We start from the raw sequence: 23,044 nt of genomic DNA on the forward strand, positions 1-23,044 counted from the left end.
CTCCCTCCTTCGGCCTTCCCCTTTATTACCTATTAACACGGAAGTTGGTTGCGTTTGGATCATTACGTATATTTGAAACTTAATCATAGGACTACTGACAACTGACAAGGGAACCTCCAGGGGCGTAGCAAGCGGGGGGGGGGGGGGGTACGGTACCCCCCGGCAGGTTTGAAAAATTAAAAAGTTGGCATTTTTGAGTTTACGAGGATGAAAATTCCAAAATGATAACTTTTCAATTAATCATTAGTTGAAAAGTTGGCGTTTTTGACTCAGAGTTCGATATTACAAATATTACAATTACCTAAGTTAATTTACCAACTGTTGAGGCATTCTTGATTTGCCAACTGAGAACTTCAGAACTCACAATTGTCAACTTTATTTTCTACTTATTATCTAGTTGAAAAGTTGACAATTTGCAATTGTTAAAATTAAACTTTTGCCAACTACACACAATTAATTTCAAATGTAATGTAGTACCTATATTAAAGGTACATTTTTGATATGCCAACTGAGTACTTGAGAATTGGAAACTCAAAATTGCCAACTTTTCAAGGAGATTATTCATTTTGTTCGAAAATCGACAATTCTCATTTATTTTATTTACTTAAAAAGTTGGAATTTTTTAATTGAGTATAGAAGAGAACTAAAACCAACAGAATCAACGCCATAAATTTAAATTTAATTTGGCTATTCTTATTCTAAATTTGCCAACTAATGCGAGCATGATACAATACCTGAGGACTCATGTTGGCAAATTGACCAATAATGTTGCACCTACTTAGTTGACAAATTTATACTTGACTCATTTTTTCATTTGCTTATTTATTTATTTTTCCAAATAATACAATTATTGTGATAGCTTTTTATGCCAGAAAAATGATTTTCTATGGTCAAAAATGACGTTCTTCGGTTTTTTGTGTTACAGATTGTTAAAAGCTTTTGCCCTCGCTTGGCTCGGGCATTTGCATTTCACTTCACCAATTCTAAATTTCTACAAAAATATCAAGTAGGTAAGTCTCGAATTTGAAAAATATCAAGATCGGAAGATATCATTTTTGACTTTGAAAAATAACGTTTTTTTGACTCTCAAGTTATAAAATTTTGCAAGCTTTTGCCCTCGCTTTGCTTGAGTCAATTCCATTTCGTTTTTTGTTTAAGCTCTTAAAATGAAATTACTCCCCAATTATACATAAAAGTTTGAATGAAATTGCGTTAGGTAATTTTCAATTTTTTTAAATTTCCAGTAGTGTTAAATAAAAACATTGGGTCAAATACAAAAATTGGGAGTATTACCTCAAATCACAATTTATAGCCCGAGCGACAAAAGTACGAGTACAAGCAAAGCTGTTTTATTTGAGCAAATTTTTAATCGATTTTGCAGTTGGCATTTTTTAGAATTTACTCCCCCCCCCCCCCTGTAAAATCACTTTGCTACGCCCCTGGGAACCTCTTGAGGTGTCCGCCTCCGATTTGAACGGGGCCGCGATTTTTGGAAAGAGCATGTTCTAAAACCCCCAAATCCAAATTTTCAGCTGCCCAAGTTCATTTTTCGATTTTTGGCGAATTTTTGAAAATCCAAAATTAACCATTTTGGTGATTTATGCTTTTTTTTCAAGTACCTACGTTCTTGATCAGTAAACATTTTCAAAATAAATCCTAAAACTGATATTAACCCCCTCCCCCAATCCAAATTTCGCCATTTCCAGCCATTCCGGAGCCTCCAGCGCTATTTTACAATTTCTCCAGAATTTTGAATTTGCTCCAGAAGGCGTGAATATGAAGTTGGGCAGCTAAAAATCGAGTTGTGTGTTATACTCGATCTGTTTAACGAGTTTATCCACATTTGAGTCGGTTTTGGGAGGGACACCTCAAGAGTGGTTTTTTGACCAGCTTTTTTCATAATAAGAAATCCAAAAAAATCAAAATTTTACCGGTTGTGAGGAAATTTTTGAAATTTGCGCGAATCGCTGTATTTTGTCCAAAACAACCCCCCTGAGGCCGAGTTCCGCCATTTCTAGCCATTCTGGAGCCTCCAGCGCGATTTTTCTATTTCTCCAGAATTTTGAATTTGCTCCAGATCCAGAAAGCATGAATATGAAATTGGGCAGCTAAAAATCGAGTTGTGTGATATACTCGATCTGTTCAACGAGTTTATCCACATTTGAGGCGAATTCATGCCTTCTGGAGCAAATTCAAAATTCTGGAGAAATTGAAAAATCGCGCTGGAGGCTCCAGAATGGCTAGAAATGGCGGAACTCGGCCTCAGGGGGGTTGTTTTGGACAAAATACAGCAATTGGCGCAAATTTCAAAAATTTCCTCGCAAACGGGAAACTTTTGATTTTTTTGATTTTTTATTTGAAAAAAGCTGGTCAAAAAACCACTCTTGAGGTGTCCCTCCCAAAACCGACTAAAATGTGGATAAAGTCGTTAAACAGATCGAGTATTACACACAACTCGATTTTTACCTGCCCAACTTCATATTCACGCCTTCTGGAGCAAATTCAAAATTCTGGAGAAATTGTAAAATAGCGCTGGAGGCTCCAGAATGGCTGGAAATGGCGAAATTTGGATGGGGGAGGGGGTTAATATCAGTTTTAGGATTTATTTTGAACATTTTTACTGATCAAGAACGTACTTTTTTTAAAAAAAGCATAAATCACCAAATTGGTCAATTTTGGATTTTCAAAAATTCGCCAAAAATCGAAAAATGAACTTGGACAGCTGAAAATTTGGATTTGGGGGTTTTAGAATATGCTCTTTCCAAAAATCGCGGTCCCGTTCAAATCGGAGGCAGACACCTCAAGGGCTCAAGAGGTTGGGTTTCCTTGTGAGTATTTTTCATTTGTCGCAGGAAAAAAATATAAAATAACCTTAGCTTTGTCTAGGAAGGAGAATTTAAAAATTTTTGAATTCATATTTTTTAATAAAAAAATTTGATTTTTTGGACGAACGGTATATTTTACGATGAATTTTTTTTCAAAGAAGTACTGTTAGCTTTTCTCTTGGAGGGTTAGTTCTTGAGATATTTATACGTATACCTAGTGATGTGCAGTCTGAAAAGTGAAAAGTACTTTTCTTTCAATGAAAAGTTGAAAAGAAAAGTTCCTACTTTTCACTTCACTTTTCAGTTTTCACAAAAAAAAGCGAGTGACCAATCAATTTACTCATCAGAGATCACTGACCTCATTGGTGAAGTCAAATATCAAGTTTCACTCTCTCCACTTCTCTACCTTCGCAATTCAGCACCCATTTTTGATATTTTTCACTACTTTTTTTTCAAAACTGAAGAACCCAAAAATGTTAGAGGCTCTAGAAAGGCTCAAAACTACCACTATTCAATTAATTAGGTGGAAAAAAATGATTTTGTTTTTTTGTGTTTTAGATGGGCATAAAAAACATCAATTTGAACCTCTTGCAGAGAGCTTTAAAATGAGACTCACACGATTTACTTTTCACACTTTTCACAACTTTTCACACTTTTCAATGAACTTTTCACTTTTCATTTCACCAAAATTACTTTTCCGAAAAATGCACATCTCTACGTATACCTACATGAGTTTTCACAATTTTTCAATTTTTTTCTTTCAAAAAATTTCTTAGTCATCAAGTGTTTTTTAGTCAACGTAAAATTTGATTTTCTGAACGAACATTCTGAAAAAAAATCTGAAGATTCAGGGAAGTTTATTTCCAAAAAATTGTTTCATTTCTTTTATTTTTCATTTTGTTTTTTTTCGGTTGTAATATGCATAGGTAGGTACTTGAAGACTCCCTCTTTCACAAAGTGTGATAAAAAATCATCTAATTTTTTTTTTGCGAACGATGCGTCACCCACAATTTCACATTTCTGGGAATGTTGATAATTTCATGTAAGATAGACTGGAGGGGGCCAAGGGGATCGGATCGAAAAGGTAAATGTATTCTCGAAATTAGCACCCTCCAAAAGCAAACAATCAAAGATGTGTCATACTTACGTCATTTTGATTTTTTTCTATCTTATGTGGTACTCTACTGGAGGGAAAGGAGGGGGTATGCAAGGATCGAATCGAAAAAATAAATGAATATTTCAACTCATGCAGCACCGTAGAATTAATACCTAGCAATCGAAAATTTTTTAAAATCATCATCAAAATTGCGAAACTTTGTGCCCTCCTCCTGCAGTCTCCTTGGAGTGTTGATATCCTATATTTTTGGCCCAATTTGCAAGTAGTTGCCTTCACCCTTCAACTTTTGTATTCATTAAGAAAAGTCGAGCTGGAGCTTTCACAATGAAAATTCAATTCAGGTTCGCTCCCATCTCTCTGAAAAATAATGGTGGTCATTTTTTCTGAACCATAGAGCCATCGAGGGGAACCTGTAAAAAAAAAAATGTTTGAAATCAGAAGAACCGATTTCATTTTTGGTTCGACTTGATCATTCTAAAAAAGTGCAATTTTTGATTTTTGACTTTCCTAAAAAATTTACATTTGAACAATGATATGAGCTCAATTTGTGGATAAACATGATTTTTCACAATTACTTAGGTATTCAAAGTAGGTAAAAAAAAAAAAATGGTAAGAAAGCTGCAAAAAAAAACGCAGGAGGAACTTCTTCATTCTGATTGTAAGAAAATGAAAATTAAAGATGGTAGGTAGTAAACATCTAAACACGTGTTTTTTTTGTGTGTTTATTTAGTATATCAGACATATAATTTACCTACATAATCATTATTGAATAATTAATGTGTAAAAGGTACTGTGACTCAGTAGGTATAATAAAGCTATAAAATTGTTCGTTTTCATCAAAAGGAATTACCTACTCAAATATTAGGTATCACTCGGTGGATTGTTAGGTTGATATTACATATAACCGACAGGAAAGAGGGGAAGGGGAATGTTCTTCATTGAGTTGGGTTGGAAAAGGAACACTTCAAAAATTGTAGATATCCAGCTTAATTCTAATTTTGGTCAAGTATTATTTTGGTACCTATTTGGAACAAATCCAAAACTTTCAATTGGTAACTACTTTGATTTTCACTCCAGTCGAACTCTATAGAACAATATCTTCATCTAAATTTACACTAAAGATTTCAGATTACTCAGTCGCAAGAACCAATTGTACTAATTCTTGAGCCAGTTTCTCATTCCCCATATACCCCAATGCTTCCGGCTGAACTGCTTCCGAAATTTCAGAATTTTTCACTCCGGCTTCTCGCATAGTATCCACAATCGTGTTATGCAGCTTGTTATCAACTTCAGCAGACGACGTAGTCGTTAGAAAGTAATTTATATGCAAGCTTAACTCTAAACTAGTACTGTTGTATTTTTTAATCAATTTTATGTATTCGGACATGGTAGGTAGACCAATTTCCAGAGCTACGAACCACATACGTACTCCTTCTAGCATTTCTTTCGCTAGTTCTTTACATTGTTTATTGTCTAGTGGTGTCTTGACGTTGAGAGTTTTCAACTGCTTGGCTATGAAATCTGTGGTGATTTTCTCAGCTTGGGCGTTGGCTTCGTTGAATTTATCGACCATTTGGTCCGTTACTCCGTGTTTTCTTAGGGCTCGGATTGTTTTGTTGGTGTCTGTTTCTTCGGATGTGAATTCCGATTCACTCTGCAAGAAGTAGGTGAATGATTAGAAGGGTTTTATTGGAAAGGGGACGGAATTGAGTTTATTTCGATTTGAATTTTTGATTAGTTCGAATTCTTATCGTGTTCCTGGCGAACTTAGTATTTTTTTTTTTTTTTTTTTTTTTTTAGAAAGGTACTGAATTTTTGACGATCGAATATGGATGAATTTTTGAATCAAATTAAGCACTTACTGAGAAGGAATCGGAATCGTAAGAGTCCGATGACTCGGAAAGGACGTCATTTTTGACACAATTATTCAAACACAATAATATGCTTACGATCCAAAGTACTTCTGTTTTTTGTGGAGTCATTTTCAAACTATCTGCCGAGTTACTTATTTAAAAGTACCTACCTACATCTGATTCGTTATGATTTTAGAAATTTAATCAATTCGATAAAAATCAGCTTATCTCGAAAGTAATAAAAATGGATAAGTATTTTTCCACCGAAAGTAAAACCGTACGAGTTGTGTATTTTAAAACACGAGCCATATTTCGTTATTTGTTCGTATTTTTGATAATTTTTCATATTTTTTCACAGTTTCGAAGAGCTGCTCATTTTTCTTCTCGAGCATTATTGCTGAATATGTCGTCGTCAACGTTCGATATCAAATAGTCGAGTTTCTAGAAGAATACGCTCATGTAATTTAAAATGAACACGATGATAAGGTAATTATAAACATATAAATTCTAAGATCCTAATAAAAAAAAAATAAAATAAAACATCATATTATTTGTAAAATAAAAAACGTGTAAAAAAATTGAATTCGAGTAGGTAATTGCCTGTTTGGCAAGACGAAACGTTTTGTTTGACAAACCGCAATTTAGAGATCCACAAGTAGGTAATTTAACGAGAGACTGGCAACTTTTCAAGATTCAGTATCTCATTCCTAAAAACGAAAGTGCATTTATTAGCTCGAGCTTACTAAAGAATTGAACGAATAAAATTACGTTGTTTCGAATACTTACTTCGGTACTAGAATTATTCAGACTCATCTTATGAATCAAGGTGTATCGATTTTCGTTGTTTTTCTTCTACCTTTGTTTTTATTTTTCAGAACTTGAAAAGGAGTAGAAGATGGAGTCGAAGATGGTATAACTTTGAAAGCTTTAGTACTGTACGTTAAATCCTGCAACGATAAAATATTCGATTATTTTCCGTTCGGTTTCCTGAGCGATCTCTTTACGTATTGTCGAATGCTTACGTCATCTTCATCAGCGTCTTCGTCGGAATGCTCAGCAGTAAGTAACTTTTCCGCAACTTGCACTTGTGCACCTTTCTTCGAATTGGCTGCAGTTTGTTTTTTATCTTTAGGAATAATGAACGTTGCTGAAAATATATTCAGAAGTAGCGTTATCAGAAGCTGATTGAAGAATTATCTCGTTATAACTATAACTTTGAACTCGATACCTACCAGAATTCAGAGCTGGAGCCGGAGGTTCCTCTTTGATAACGTTTTTTAACGCAGACGTAGCAGCTGGTATCTGTGTAGAGATTAAGCACGATGTAAGTTATATTATATTACTAAACTTCGTCGTAATAAATACCATCTAAGGGTTACTTTGGATGCAGCTCTAGCTCTAGCCGAACTTCGAGTCGTAACTCTTGACGTAAACACTTTCGGACTGTTGTGGTTCGGTTGTTCGTTCGATTCAGGTGGATCGGTTTGAATGGCTATTTCTTTTACAGAAGTAGAGCTAGATTCTGATTCGGTTTGCGTGCAAGTTTCTGTCATCGGGATAACTTTCATCGGCTCGGGTTCAGTTTGAGTGCACTTATCTATTCCAGCTCCTGAGGAATTAGATTTGAATTCAGATTGAAATATTAATACGAGTATTAACGAATCGTTATCTTCGGAGTCGACGGTGTAAAAGTGTACAGATAAGCTAGGAGTAATTTTAAGCTGAGTAAACTACAGCATAGAGATACCTTTCACTTTATTCCAATAATGCATCGATCTGATCTCTTCCAACTGAATGTCTTTCCCACCAGCGTAAACCTATAGCAAAAGAATCACCTTTGAATAGATCGATTACGTAGTTCGAGTTAACAGTGACAAACATATTCCCATACCAAGTGTTTAGGATACATTGGCTTTTTATTCGCATCGCCATCTTCTTCGAATACTGCAACACGACAGGTGAAGGGTTTTCTTTTCGAATCTGTACCTAATAACGAATGATGGAATTATGTACTACTTTTGATCTGCCTACATGAATTTAACTATTGCTTATCAAAACGACGATGTTTGTTTATACGTTTAATTCTAGGTCGATCGAGTTCCTTTTCTTCAATTATTGGCGACGACATTTGATTTTCTTTTTCGCGATTGTGTTCGGTGGAAGCTTCACTCTGAACAAAAATTCGTCATCATGGTATAGAATACCTATATGGAATTGTCTTCGAGACGAAAAAGTAATTGTAAACGAATACCTGCACTTGTGAGAGGATTCTGGTTCGTGACTTCAATATCGGACGAAGGTATCTAAACAAAACCCAACAGTGATGGTGAGTTAATTTCAATATGTAATCAATGATTCATAAACTCGAATCGTATTAAAATAATATACAACGATAACGAATGACTTACCCTTTCGGCATATTTTTTTGTTGTCTAGTTCACTCGACGTACGAAATAATTGCAAAAGGAAGCGAAGTAAATACGAACAAAACAACAGATCAGTTTTCCGGAAGATAGTAGAATGGCAAATGATTATCGTTCGATGCGAAAAACTACGTTGGGAGTTTGCTGATAGGATGCGTCAAGTTGAATCGTGATTTACTGAGCTTTTATGTCTACCTCACCTCGTCAGTCGTCATCTGTCCTACCACTTGCGATAGAATATTTATCAGATAGTATGTGTGTTATGATCGAATTATTTTGAATTTATAGGAATGGTATTCGTACCTATTTCGTTCTTTGGCAAATAAATTACAAGCAGTGCTGAAAGTTTCAATGAATTGAATTAAATAAAATCGAAATTGTATTGAAATATTGTACCTATCGTGAATTTGAATTTGAAATTTTCGTATAAACAAAAACCAATTGAGATTTGGTAACCAGTGAAAGTCGAGTTAGCCATTGTAGCAAAATAACGTCATAAAAATTCAGAAAACACGAATACGATCGTGTTTCGTTCATTTTTTATTTTAATAAATCATACCTATATACAAGAAACGAAGATTAATAGCATCATATTATTTGGTTTGGATGTGAAAAATGAAATATATAGGCCTATGAGGCTATGATGGACATTTTAAGAAAGAATTCGCAGGTTCGTTTCAGTGCGAGTTTTTTTCCTCATGAATCACCAATATTTATTAATTAATTAGGTAGCGTATTTGTGAAATTTCACTATGAAATCGAATTCGAAAATTTCTGTTATTTCATGTTTGTTGACGGAAGCGGTGGTGATAAGGTAACGAGTGATAAATAAAAAAATCGACCATGTAAAATTTGAAAAACTCCTTCAGAAGTACCGGATATGCAACTTGAAACACTACACGGGTCACAGGTACCACAACCGCCTTCATTTGACAGGCTAACCTTCGATTTATTCAATTATTTACGAGAAAATCGCGTAGGTACTTTGAAGAATATTCCTGCGCCTTGTGTCAAAAGAATATGCAACCCATACGACAAAATAATCGTACTCCTGCAAAAATCACGATAGGCAACTATTTTCACTCTGACTGAAGATTGCCAAGGATTTTCAATTTCAACGAACACACAGCGCCATCTATCGGAATAAAATAGAAGCATTGTTCTGTTTTGAAAAATGCCGTTGAAAATTTGTGACCCTGAATTGGAAAACGATGCTTCGGGCGAAGAGGGGCCTAAGTGAATTTTATAGCTTTTCTGATAGAGAATTTAACGCTGAATCGAATGGTATGCTCATTTTTGTCGTAGCTTCAAAATTGACGGAGCTGTGATCAGAAGAAGTTGGAAAAATGTGACATCTCAATTTTTTAAAAAGTAGAGAAAACTCAATTCAAAGTTGACCTTCTATCTTTCCATGTGCAAATGCCTGAAAAATATCAAATTGATGTAATTTTGTAGCAAATTTAATGCTGAATTCAATGTCATGCTTGAAATTTCTGTAACTATGAAAATAACTTGTCAATGTCTCTTTGAAAGTAGAAAAAAATAGCTCGAGTTGATAATAAGATGCAAAATGAAAAAAAAAAAAAAAATGTACGAATCAAAATAATTAAAATGTTTTGCATCGATTCTACATTCAATATTTAAATTACTAAATAATGAATAAAATAATGAACGATATAGGTAGTTCCATTAGTGTAGGTAACCACAAGGAGCTCACAACAATCACTTGGCAAGACTTTTTCTGTTTTTCTCTACTCTTTTTCTGTTCAAAAATCAATATTAATTTTTTTTACCAAAACTATTCAATGTTGTCATATTTTTTTTTTTTTAGTTTTGATACATATAATGTACGTAATTTCCAATTTATTTTAATCAAAAAAATTTATTATCGTAATGTTGAAAGCAATTTACAAAAATCACAACAAATCGTCAAATTTCTGGCAATCGTCACACATTGAAAAAAATGTTCATGGCCACCCGCACATACTTGAAAAATAAATTTCGCAGATGTTAACTACAAGAAAATAAAATAGAAAAAATTTTTGATTTTTTTTTTTACTTTTTTTCGTTTGTTGGCTTTACTGAAAATTTACCTTTTTCACCCGAAGCATCCTTTTCCAATTCAGGGTCTTCTATCGGAATATTTTGGAACTACGTCGCCGTCGAATTAAAGCGATAGACACGGGGTTTAGAGTGTTCTCTGCGACGTAGTCCCGTAATATTCCGATAGATAGCGCCACGCGCATATCTAGCGCTCATTTGGCCAAATTTTCAACCGCATTTTTAAAAACAGAACGAAGTTTTGATTTTGTTCCGATAGATGGCGCTGTAAAGCCGGTGAGTTTTCACAATCTTTAGCCACGGTCAGAATGGTTGCCTAGCGTCATTTTTTGCAGGAGTGGAGTATTATTAATTTTTCACCGGCGATTGATTTATTAAGATTATTTCAAGATGAAGTAACTCGATCGAACAATTTTTATGAAAAAATTTCAATGTAGGTAAGTAAGTGAAATTCGTAAATTAAGTTGATTGATATTTTATTAATTTAAAAAAATACATTCGATTAGACATTTTGAAAAACACAAAAATTAGGATATTCTGAATAATTATTTATCAGGTAATAAGTAAAATATAATTTAGACACCTACATAAATAACAACGACGAACTCGCTAATAAAATAAACAAAGAAATAAAAAAGAATTAAAGGAAAACTGCACGTAATGATACATCAAGTAGAACAACAACATTTTTAAAAATGGTAAAATACGTATTAAGAAAACACTCAGAATTAATCACGAATAATTTTTTTTTGAAAAATACACACAAATTCAAAAAAAATTTAAACAAAATTTAAAAAATACAATTTACCAAAAAGTTGCAAAAAAAAACAATAGGCACGTATCTACTTAAATATTATAAAATTAGTTTCATTAATTATTCATCTATTTTATTCTCGTCCACACAGAATAATATCAGCCCCATCACGAAAGTATCCAACTAAATTTCGCGCATCCATCTGAAACATCAAAAATTGCAGCACTTTAAATCATAGTACATGTACCAACGCTAGAAATGAATTTTCTGTGTTCAAAAAGCTCCCCCATAATGATTAAGTACCAAAAGTTCTCAAAAGCTCACAATTTTTTTTAAGCTAATAGAACGTTCGAGGATTTGATTGTTACTAATTAAGCATCGCTGATCACGAAAAGCTCATTTACTTTATTCGATACTGAACTTTTGCACCTTGAAGCTCAACTTTTCAAAAAAAAATTCATTATCTTGGAAACTTTGAGCGTTTTGGAAGAACCAATACCGGAAACGAATCCGCCGTACCCAAAAACCCCCCAGTCGGACAGTTCGTACAGCCTAAAAAGCTCTCTAAAGCTCGCAAAATTGTTTCAAAAGTTCAAGTATTAGGAGTATCGAACCTCCTAATACTCTATATTCTCCTAATGAAATTGGTCTACTTTAGCATCAAAGAAACTCGAAAATGACTAGAAAAAGCAAATTCGAATATTTTCAAAATTGAGCTTTTTGGCCGAATGAAAGCCAAATAGGGTGTACGAATACTCGATTATCACTAATTCAGCATCACTGATCATGTCAAGCTCGATAGTCTCAATCGATCGAGCTTTTTTCCACCTAAAAGCTCAACTTTTACGAAAAAAGCTCCATTTCTGGTTGAACTTTGAGCTTTTTGGAAAAACCAACACCGGAAACGGATTCTCCGTCACCAAAAACCCCCCATTCGCACAGTTCGTACAGCCTAAAAAGCTCTCTGGAGCTTGCAAAATTGATTCAAAAGTTCAAGTATTAGGAGTATCGAACCTCCTAATACCCTATTTTCTCCTAATGAAATTGGTCTCATCTAGCATCAAATATACTCAAAAGTGGCTAAAATTGGCAAATTTGCATTTTTTCAAAATTGAGCTTTTTGGCCAAATGAACGTCAAATAGGATGTACGCATAGTCGATTATCACTAATCAAGCATCGCTGATTACGTCAAACTAGTTTATTTTAATCGATCGAGCTTTTATGTACCTGAAAGTTCAACTTTTATGAAAAAAAGCTTCATTTCTCATTGAACATTGAGCTTTTTGGAAGAACCAACACCGGAAATGGATTCTCCGTCCCCAAAAACCTCCCCATTCGCACAATGCGTACAGTCTAAAAAGCTCTGTAAAGCTTGCAAAATTGATTCGAAAGTTCAAGTATTAGGAGTATTGAACCTCCTGATACTCTATATTCTCCTAATGAAATTGGTCTTATTTAGTATCAAATATACTCAAAAATGATCAAAATTGGCAAATTTGCATTTTTTCAAAATTGAGCTTTTTGGCCAAATGAACGTCAAACAGGATGTACGAATAGTCGATTATCACTAATTAAACATCGCTGATCACGTCAAGCTCGTCAGTTTTAGTCGATCGAGCTTTTTTCTACCTGAAAGTTCAACTTTTTTGAAAAAAAGCGTTATTTCACAGGGAACTTTAAGCTTTTTGGAAGAATCAGCCGAATAAAAGCCAAATAGGGTGTACGAATAGTCGATTACTACTAATTAGGCGTCGCTGATCACTTCAAGCTCATCTATTTTAATCGATCGAGCTTTTTTCTACCCAAAAGTTTAACTTTTTCGGAAAAAAGCTTCATTTTCCCGTGAACTTCGAGCTTTTTGGCAGAACCAACACCGGAAATGGATTCTCCGCTTGTCAAAACCCCCTCCCTAAAGGTCACAAAATTGATTCAAAAGTTCAAGTATTAGGAGTATTGAACCCCCTAATATCCTATATTCTCCTAATGAAATTGGTCTCATTTTGTATCAAAAATGACAAAAAGAGGCATAATATGAACTTTTACACAATCGAGCTTTTTGGCCGAATGAAAGCCCAAATAGGATGTACGTACAGTCGATTATCACTAATTCAGCATCGCTGATCACGTCAAGCTCGTTTATTTTGATCGATCGAGCTTTCTAGTACCTAAAAGTTCAACTTTTCTGAAAAAAGCTTCAGTTTAGAGGAAACTTCGAGCTTTTTGGCATAACCAATGCCGGAAACAGATTCTCCGCGTGTCAAAACCCCGCCATTCGGATAGTTCGTACAGTCTAAAAAGCTCTCTAAAGCTCGCAAATTTGATTAAAAAGTTCAAGTATTAGGAGTATAGAACCTCCTAATATCCTATATTCTCTCGGTAGAATATGCTCATTTTCACTTCCGAAATAAGTCAAATTAGCCATTTCGTGTGTTGTGTGGGTTGCATATCTCAACAATTTGAAGGGGCAAAGTTGAACTTTTCAATTAAAATCTAATAAAGTGTACGAGGGGTCGTTCATTTCTAATTAGGCATCGCTGATTACGAATACGACAGTTATTTTAATCAATATTGCACTTTACAGCTCAAAAGTTTAACTTTTTTTACAGAGAGCTCGATTTCCTGATGAACTTTGAGCTTTGGAGTCATACAAACACCAGAAATGGATTCTTCATATCATAAAAATCCTTCTGACGACTACTCGTATATCTCAAAAAGCTCCCTGAAGCCCAAAAACCAAATTTGATGGTTCAAGTATTGGGAGTATAGAACAGAACCTCCAAAAATGTGATACATAGCAGCGCTATCTATGGTATGCAAAATGAAACAACTCTCTTAAAGAGAGAACACATTTTGAAATTTACAGTGCAGCGCTTCAGGCGGTGAAAACGAGAACTTCAGATTGTTATCCTCAGTTGTGTACAGAAAAAAGGTATTTTCTAGTCATTTCCCCCCAAACAAAAGAAGTTCCTTTTTTTACCGTCTGAAGCGCTGCATTATTTTTTTAACAGAATTCGTTCACTATTCAAGCAGTTGGTTCAATTTTCACATTACAGGTAGCGCCACTGTCGACTTTGTCGATTTTTTTTCTGAGCTTTTAGGGTGAACTTTGAGACGTACGAAAAGTTGTGGGTGAGGTTTTCGAACAGGTAGAATTCATTTCTGATGTACGTACCAATCAAAACTCAAAAGTTCAAAATTCATCGGATAATGTTGGTTTTCATAAAAAGTTTGAACTTTAAAGCTTAAAAAGTCGATACTGAGTACAACGAATAAATAACTAGAAAATCAAGCCGCCACCCCCCCCCCCCCAAACAAAAGAGGTTGTTAGTTTTCTTGCAGTCTGAAGCGCTGTATAATTTTTTTAAACAGAATTCGTCCTGTGTTTAAATGGTTGGTTCGCTTTACACATTACAGATGGCGCCACAGTCGTATCTTTGACAATTTTTCTATTTTTTTGGAACTTTAGGGTGAAGTTGACTGCATACGAAGGGTTGTAGGTGAGGTTTTCCGACATGAGGAAACCATTTCCGGTATCATTTTAAGCAAGAGCAGAATTTGAACCCCTTTAAAACTACAAATTTCAGCGGCTCAAACTTTATGAAATTTATGTTTTCAAAGGTTAAATTCAATGGAATTTTATTGAAAATTAATTTAAAATAAATTAAAAGGGCTAGGATTTTTAAGCGCAATAAAAAAGCAATAAAAATGTCAGAAAAAAGCAAAAAAAAGCGCTATCAAACCTTACCATGTTACGTATCAAAATGAAGGTTTTTTCAAACCCAGCAAGACGCCTCCCTTAATAATATAAGTACAACTTGAACCAAAATGAACGCAAAGAAGAAAATGAAAAAAAAGGAAAAAACTGAAACTAAAAATTAAAAAAATAATAAAATAAAATAAAAATTGAAAAATGAAAACTGAATCTGTTATTTTTCATTTCTTCCTCCCTTGTTTTTTTTAACTACCTAATCTTTTTTCAACAATTATTTTTTTTTCAAAAATGTACCAAAAGTTGATGAATTTTTGTATTTTTGGACCTAATTTCTTCAATTTTACCAATTTTTTACCAAAAAAAAGCGCTAACGACGAAAAAAAGACCCAAAAAAGCAAAATTTCCGCCTATTTGGCCCAAAATAAGCATTTTAAAGCATTTACACCCAAAAAAAGCACTATCAACTTTCACCATTCGCCTCAGAATGGAATGAAACGCAAAGAAAATATATTTATGCCGTATAGGGTGTTGCTACAAAAAAAAGCATTATCATAAAAATCCAAGCTCCAAGCCCTATAAGTAAATTAAGTATCATGTGTATAAAAGTTTACTGCAAAAAATATTTTCAATTTTTTTTTTTTTTTTTTTTTCAATGAAAATAATGAAAACCTATTCTGATTACTATTAATTGATTTCTGCAGACTTCTCCGAACCCAATGTCACGATTTTCAGCCTCTTGTGCAGCCCAGTGTAGCCTCCAACGTGATTTTCAATTTTTTCAGAATTTTTCAATTCATCTAAAAGGCGTAAAAAGCAATCCTCAGGTAGCAAAAAATCTATTTCTGGACTTATCTCGGCACGATTTTTTTTGCAAGTCGATCAGATGCGAAGAGGAAGATTGGAGAGGTTCAAAAAATGAACGATTTTTCTGCAAATTTTTCCTTCAGCTGTTCATCGACAAAATGAAAATTCCCATAAAAAAGAAAAAAACTCAAAAACAGAAAGTGCCATATTATTTATTGTTACGATATTCCAAGCAATTCTCGCCAAGCTTACCTCATTTCACGAAAATTTCATCAACTTTTGTCAATTCTTAGCTATTTTAATGCCCAATTTATGGTTTTTATGCCGCTTTCCATTTTTACCAAATTTTACTCCATTTCGATAATATTTTGATCATTAATTAATTTCATTATTTGGTAATGTTTTTAATCTGAGCAATTTTTTAGGGCATTTTGCTAAACTTTTGAAATTGAATATTCGAAGCATTTCTGGACATTTTCGATTATTTTCGCCTAAGAATTTTAACAAATCAAAATTTTTAAAATTTCATCCTTTTTTTGATGATTTCCAAGCATTTTTATGCCAATTTTACAGGTTTTCTTAATACTCCACATTGTAATTTTGCAAAATTTCATTCACTTTCAAAAAATATATTTGGTCATTTTTTTGTAATTTTCTACAATTTGCTTGGAACATAAGTATTTGAAAATTTTTGCGACATTTTACCGAAATTTCAAGATTTTGTAAATATTTATAAATTAATTTTATTAATTTCCAACTACACATTTTAAAGCAATTTTTGCAAAATTTTCTCAATTGTGCTGACCTTTTTTTTTTTTTTTTTTTTTTTTTTACCAATTTATGGTACTTTTAAACAACTGAGAAGTAAGTTGGACTTATTTTAATATACTTTAAACAATTTTGAATATATATAACCAATTTTTAGTAACCTGCTAGCCGATTTTTGTCAGATTTTGCTCAGATTTTGAGGAATTTCATCGAGTTTCGATTATTTTTAGATGTTTTTTTGACACAATGAGTTGCAATGATGTTTCAATCAATTTAATTGCAGAGTATTTGAGCAATTTCATTAAAATTCTATCAATTTTTGGGAATTTTCGAGTGATTTCAATGCCGCAATTTTACTTATTTTTCCTGGATATTTCATATTTGGACAATTTTGTATATATTTAAATTAATTTTTAGTAACTGGGAGGTTAATTCCACAATTTTCAAGATACTTTTGGCAAACAGATAGATTTAGATTTAAACAGGACCAAGTCAGATCAACAGACCATGTTCTAAAACAATCGCAACGAAAATTTTAGACACTGAAATTCAATTTAGAATTTTTGTCAAGTTTTAAAAAATTCAAAAAAGCTGTTTTTACGAAAAATTTTCCATTTTTTGTTTTCTTCTCAAACGAAGGAGTCTCGTAACAAAAATCCACACAAATCAACTAGCTTCGTGCCGCGTTTGTGCAGCTTATGCAACCCAAACACCTTCTTGGGAACTTGAGACCGCGAGAACAGTTCAATAAATTACGTTTACCTCGTCTCGTTTTCTCAAGGAGGAGGAGGAGAAAGAATTTACGTACATCACGTGCAGTCGTATTTATCTAAATATCCGGCAATTTACTCGCATATGTATAACTGTATTGAATTCAATGTCTTATTATTATGGCTATACGTATAAGGTCTAGAAACCACCGAGTAGATATACTTATTCCTATATCTGCATCGCTCGAAGGGATACCGTCGTCTAACTAATAAGAAGAGCTGGGTAGCAATGCAATAACCTTCTATAATATAAATTATTTCACTTACCCGAAGAACGTGTAGTACGTAGAGGTATGTTCTGTTGAAGATTACACTAAACATCTGGAGACCGAAAGCAGGCTACAAATCCTACCAGTAATTACTTTCTGTTAATTTGAACCATCAACCTACGAACGAAAAAAGAAAAAATTTTAAAATTAGAAAACTAAAAAAAAAAAAAAAGCACAGAGGTAAAAGTCAGTATGCTACACTACATATAGTATAAGTTGGTCTACACACCTAACCGTAAAAAGTAAACTCTTTTTAGAACCTATCGTCTATCGAGCGATAAAAACCAGTAAACTGACTAAATTTAGCTTCCAATATTTATAACAATCTACCCCTTCGAATAAGACGAGGGCTTGGCTGGTTTTGGTACACAACTAAACATGCGTAAGTTATTTTATTCTCACCGAGTAGTGGTAATAGTTGGTTATATTTACATAAAAATCGTTTAAACCACGACGAGCCTTTGAAGTAGGCAGATATTCGATCCTTTAATACCTATCTCAATATCCTCGAGATATTTAAAAAAGAGCATTTATAAGGTCATGGAATCTCTCTACAGAAGTTGAAAGTTTCCAAAATCGTGAAAAAATAACATAAATCCAATAATCAAAAATTTACATAACTTCATGAAGAAATTGAATAACCGGTAATGCCTTTCAAAAATAAATTTTCAAAAATTCGAGAAAATTAAAAAAAGGGTCATTCATATCAATTCGACCAGAAAAATGTGATTTTGGAAGTCATGTCTTTCGATTTCGCTCAATTTTTTCTGTACAGTGTCTACCCATCAAATAAAAATAAGAAACCCGTAATCAGTTCGGTCCCAGCCCCCTTGGAGAGCAGGTGGGGGGGGGGCTTCAATCATTTTCACATTGTCTCAAGGTACTCATCTTCAGCAGCGCATACCTCCAAAGCTATGATACTTTGATCAAAACTGATTTCACAGGCCCAAAGGGCATTGCATTTTGAACTTTCTAAGTATTCTGAAATTTTCAAAAGTTGAAAGATGAACTTTCAAATTGAGGGTTCAAATTTCAAAATAGTGCTGTAAGTGGGAGCTACCAATGGAAAGGGAGCACCCCCGCCCCCAAATTTGGACACAACTTTCAAAAAAAAAATCAGGGCATGTGATATATCGAATTGTATGTTTTTGGTGGCGCTGAACACGAATATGATGTCAGATTTTTGATTAGGCCTCATTAACGGCCCCCAGCACCTCCCCAAATGGAGTAAAAGTTCAAAAAAGTGTTTTGTTCGTGCGACACATGAAATAGGGGCTACAAATTATTTTCAATTTTAAAAAGATAGCGATGAAAAAAATAAAGCTGAAATGATCAAAACTGATTTCACAGTCCGAAAGGGCATTGCATTTAAAACTTTTCAAGAATTTTGAAATTTTCAAAAGTTGAAAGTTGAACTTTCAATTTGAAAGATCGACTTTAAAAATGACGCTGTAAGTGGGAGCTACCATTTCAAATTCTGAAAAAATTTCCATAGATGTACCTTTTGATGCTTTTTCGAAATAATCAATTTTCGAGATGGGATCTTCTGATGGAAAAGAGCACCTCCTCCTCCAAATTTGGGCAAAACTTTCAAAAAAATCAGGGGCATGTGATACATCGAATTGTATGTTTTTGGTGGCGCTGAACACGAATATGACGTCAGATTTTTGATTGGACTCCATCCACAGCCCCCAGCACCTCCCCAACTAGGGTAAAGTTCAAAAAAGTGGTTTTGTTGGTGAGACACATGAAGTAGAGGCTACAAACTATTTTTAATTTTAAAAAATCGCGATAAAAAAAATGAAGGCGAATGAGTACTTATGTCAAAAAATAAACAAATTTTGCTACTTACTCTAAAATTTAAAAGTTTTTGGAGCTCAAAAATTGTAAATTAAAATGGAATCTTTACCTAATCGAAAACTATTGAGCTTTAAAAACTTTTCAAATTTTAGAGTAAGAAAAAAAAGATAACAAGATTTGTTTATTTTTTGACGTAATAGGTATAGGTATTCATTTTTGCATTCATTTTCATCATCGCGATTTTTTGAAATTGAAAATCATTTTTGCAGCTCCTTTAATTAGCAAGTTAGGCAAAAAGTCATAATAGGTAATTTTGTTCATTTTTCAAAGTACATACATATGACCGACCACATGGTCAAAATTGTATGTATTTTGGTTCTCAAATTTTGAAAGCAAATTTTGCCCCTTCAATTTTCAAAATAGGCAACTTATTCATCTTGTTTTTTTTTTACTCGTACCCGTTATATCCATATTAGAAAATTGTGCCACCAATCCCCGGACAACCTGTATAGTGAAAGCTGTTTAATCTTACAACGTTTGTCCCAGCCCAATTCAATAACATAAAGGGTCATTCCACGTCAATTTGACCAAAAAGTTCTAATGGAAGGAGGGGGGGGGGGGGGTCGGCCATTTTTTCGAAATTTTTCCCGTGGAAAGACGTTTGAAGGGATGACCAATGGCGAAAATTTCAGCCCTCTAGCCCTTATTCAAAGACTGCTAGGGGGTGTCAAAGTTTTCAGTGACCTTAAAATATCACCCATTTCAGCAGTAGATTACTCGAGAACTGCGATACCTGCCAAAATTGAACTTTTTTCAATAGTAAAGGGTTTGAAAGGCTTTTTGATAATATTATAAAAATCAGTGTTGCCACTTTTTTTCGTACAAAAAATTAGCTCGAAAAGTTTCAAAACGTAGTGTTTATATCGTTCCAACTCTCAAAAATTCTGAAAAAAATATATTATGGACAACTTTTCATGCTGAACAACATATTAAAAAATTGGGATGGCATTATGTCGTGAAATCGATTTAAAAAAATTGAAAGTTTGCGAAAAAATGCGATTTTTTGATTTAAGACATGAAAAAAAGTTTTGACTGGTGAAGTTGACCCATTTGACCCATATTTTTACGTATCCGTTGAAAAAGCTGAAAAAACCCCTTCACTCGATGGAATAGACTCATCACAAAAAAATCAAAAATTCGAAATAAATTCAATTTTCAATTCCAAACATCAAAAAAAGCTTAAATTTATTCAGTTGTCTTATTTTGACCTCATTCTGACGTATTTCATGAAAAAGTTGATAAAAATTACACTCATGGCATTTGGCAAAAAAAATTAAAATTCGTTCATTTTTTCAATTCACTCAAGTTAAAATTCTTTTAATTTTAAAAGTTCGGATTAAGAACAATTTTCTTTTGTGACAAACAATTTTTTAGAAAGTTTTTTTTTTTTTTTTTCAAGCGAAGTTTGATAGCTTTTATTCCATGAAGTTTCCACGATCCCTTCAAAAATGAATGCTGCATGAAAAAGTTTTCATCATATTTTTTTATACAGCTAACAACTATAATTTTTTTCAATCAATCGTCGTAATATTTCCATCTCAAATTTAAAAAGTAGCGAAAAAAATTGAAAATTTCCGTCCCTGAAATTATGCCACCCTGAGGCTACCTCTCACTTGGCCAATGCCTAAATCCAGGGCTGTTTTCGACTACCCCAATTTCAGTGCTCCAGCATTCCATACAAAATGGAGTGATTTCAATGCAAATACGTACATACATCTCATCAAATTATCAACGATCCGACGAAAACTTCATCCAAGAAAAAAAAACCACCCATCATATATGAAATCCTACACTAAAGAAACGACGAAGAAATCCTCCTCCATCTGCGTAGGTTGCAGATCCGTCGAGGAGAAAAACAATAAGTTAAATTACGACATCTTGGCGAAAGCAGGTACCTACTTTGTCGAAGACGTGGTAATCCATCATCGACAAATGCACAGAAGATATGATCGATGGGTGACGATATGGAAAATTATCATATTGTTTAGGAAAACTATATACGTACTTTCGTGAACACGAAGATAGAAAGGGGGGATGGCAAAGGCTTTTAACTCGATAACGAATTACATTTCAGCAGATTCGAAAACTATGTCGAATTGTCGCCTATTTCATAATAAGTATACCTAAGTAGTTCATATTATAGAAGTGAAGGCCTACGGGTAAGTAAGGGTGAGTCTAGGATACGAGCTAAGCATACAGGGTAGGTATCACCGTATATCTAAACTAAGCTGGCCTAATTAAATTACACGAAATCTCGTTACAATTGAGATCTGCGATAAAAAGCACCATCACCAGGTACGTTATACGTAGTCGACCGGAGAGTATTATTAGCGAAATATACTTCTTTCATAACAAAGGTAGGTACAGAGAAAGGTACACTACACACGACGACGACGTCGTAGTTGTTGTTGCTGATAGCAGGACAGAGACGAAGAATGGATTCATTAAAACGACGACGATGACGACTCCGGTGGGTAAAAAGATACACCGAAGGGGAGATCAAATGACATCGACGACGTACCAGATGTAACCCTTAGGCCCTTTTTGTACACGGCACGTGTTCTGTCTTTCGCCCAGCTTTTCTCTTCCCCCTCCCTCGGTCCGAACATCTATAAAGGCGTATTAACGTATGCAGCATACCATATTCAATTATCCCTTTTATTTATTCTACGTTTATTATGGTAGTTGGCGACGTATTGAAATTATGGATCCAGAGTACCTATACTATTCCTAACGTAGTTTTCAAAAACGGTAAACCTTATTTAATGAGCACGTTACCCAACCCAACCCCCCTCAACCTCCATCAACTTTCTCTTCGAGAATTGTGGGTATCCCTCGTACAGCTTATCATACACGTCGGTATTAAGTGCTTATACATGAAAAGTGACACAGATGCGGAAATTTTTATACGAGTGGTCAGAATTATATTTCGAGATTCGAACCCCAGTTCCCACTAAAGCGTTAATAAAGTGCCAATTTACACCTATATATGTTCGTAAAGTTATAAAGTTCGTTATTTTGTTTCTGCTTACGAAGCATTAAATTGAAAAAGAAGGACTTTTGCAAGTTCCTTGACAAAAATTTTTTTTAACACCTCGAACTTCTTTTTAAATAAAGAGGGGGGATTTATGCAGAAATTTGTCGATTTTCCAAGACTTTGAATATTTCAAAAATTTTTCGGGGAGGAGATGTTAAGAATAATTACCTGTACTTTTTGTATTTCAGTTTTTGTTAAAGGGACGTTTCGCAAATATTAACACTTTTTTGGGGGGGAGGGGGGAGAGGAGAGGGTGTTGAAAACACATCGGTATTTCTTCAAAAATTGTAGTAGGAAATTCTGGAAAATTCCGAAATTTTGAAATTAGAGGTGCAAGTTGACAAATAGGAAGAATGAATGGAAAAATTGAAAACTTGACTGGAAAAAGAGAAAATTCGAATACGGATTTTTTGAAATTTTGAAAATGCAGGCGATGAAATTTTGTATTTGTTTCACAGTTTCTTTTGAGAAAATTTGAAAAAAATAATTTTCAAAATTATGATAATCTGGTTTTAAAATTTACATTTCGAATATAATATTGAATAAGTAGAAAAATAGGGATGAATTTCTATAAATTTTCAAAACTTTAAAACGTCAAAATTCATGCACAGGTACAGTACTAAGAAGATAAGATTTCAAAATAATATAGAAAAACAGTAGGAAAAGTACATAGAAAAAAAATCAAAATCTCAAAATCAAGATTTTTGAAAAATATACATACTAAAATCATGAAAATCAAATTTTCAAAAAATCACAAAAATTAAATTTTACATCAAAATAAGTATGCAAA

The 23,044-nt window shown here is 33.7% G+C and overlaps 2 protein-coding genes and 2 long non-coding RNA genes across 9 annotated transcripts in view; 1 reads left to right on the forward strand and 3 right to left on the reverse strand.

Annotated features, from left to right (window-relative positions):
• Positions 1–4,644: 4,644 nt before the first annotated feature.
• On the reverse strand, positions 4,645–5,974 carry LOC135840015 (uncharacterized). Its single transcript, XM_065356327.1, has 2 exons — positions 5,805–5,974; positions 4,645–5,596 (listed from the first exon to the last, which is right to left on the reverse strand). Exons 1-2 carry the CDS (start codon positions 5,922–5,924, stop codon positions 5,072–5,074), a joined length of 645 nt encoding a protein of 214 aa, XP_065212399.1. The 5' UTR covers positions 5,925–5,974; the 3' UTR covers positions 4,645–5,071.
• A 170-nt stretch (positions 5,975–6,144) lies between these two features.
• On the forward strand, positions 6,145–8,570 carry LOC135840016 (uncharacterized). 3 transcript variants are annotated; one of them, XR_010557687.1, is made up of 7 exons: positions 6,145–6,281; positions 6,671–6,854; positions 6,928–7,119; positions 7,303–7,520; positions 7,606–7,753; positions 7,884–8,121; positions 8,232–8,570. It is a non-coding gene; the product is annotated as an uncharacterized LOC135840016 (long non-coding RNA). The 3 variants fall into 3 exon arrangements; XR_010557685.1 differs by having other exon boundaries at positions 7,303–7,753; XR_010557686.1 differs by lacking the exon at positions 7,303–7,520.
• LOC135840014 (uncharacterized) lies at positions 6,234–8,344 on the reverse strand. The gene is made up of 10 exons (XM_065356326.1): positions 8,204–8,344; positions 8,047–8,098; positions 7,872–7,965; positions 7,687–7,781; positions 7,543–7,612; positions 7,175–7,404; positions 7,028–7,097; positions 6,818–6,942; positions 6,582–6,742; positions 6,234–6,502 (listed from the first exon to the last, which is right to left on the reverse strand). The coding sequence occupies exons 1-9, from the start codon at positions 8,212–8,214 to the stop codon at positions 6,617–6,619; spliced, it is 873 nt and encodes a 290-aa protein (XP_065212398.1). The 5' UTR covers positions 8,215–8,344; the 3' UTR covers positions 6,234–6,502; positions 6,582–6,616.
• Positions 8,571–10,743: 2,173 nt separating the features above from the next.
• The window catches only part of LOC135838330 (uncharacterized), a 161,248-nt gene continuing 148,947 nt past the window's right edge, over positions 10,744–23,044 (reverse strand). For all 4 annotated transcript variants that reach the window (XR_010557385.1, XR_010557383.1, XR_010557384.1 and 1 more), the window contains 2 exons: positions 17,356–17,474; positions 10,744–11,235 (listed from right to left, as the gene is read on the reverse strand). This is a non-coding gene — a long non-coding RNA (uncharacterized LOC135838330). The remainder of the gene's footprint in view (positions 11,236–17,355; positions 17,475–23,044) is intronic.

This window comes from Planococcus citri, chromosome 3 (genome assembly GCF_950023065.1).
Source record: "Planococcus citri chromosome 3, ihPlaCitr1.1, whole genome shotgun sequence".
NCBI classification, from domain to species: Eukaryota; Metazoa; Arthropoda; class Insecta; order Hemiptera; family Pseudococcidae; genus Planococcus; species Planococcus citri.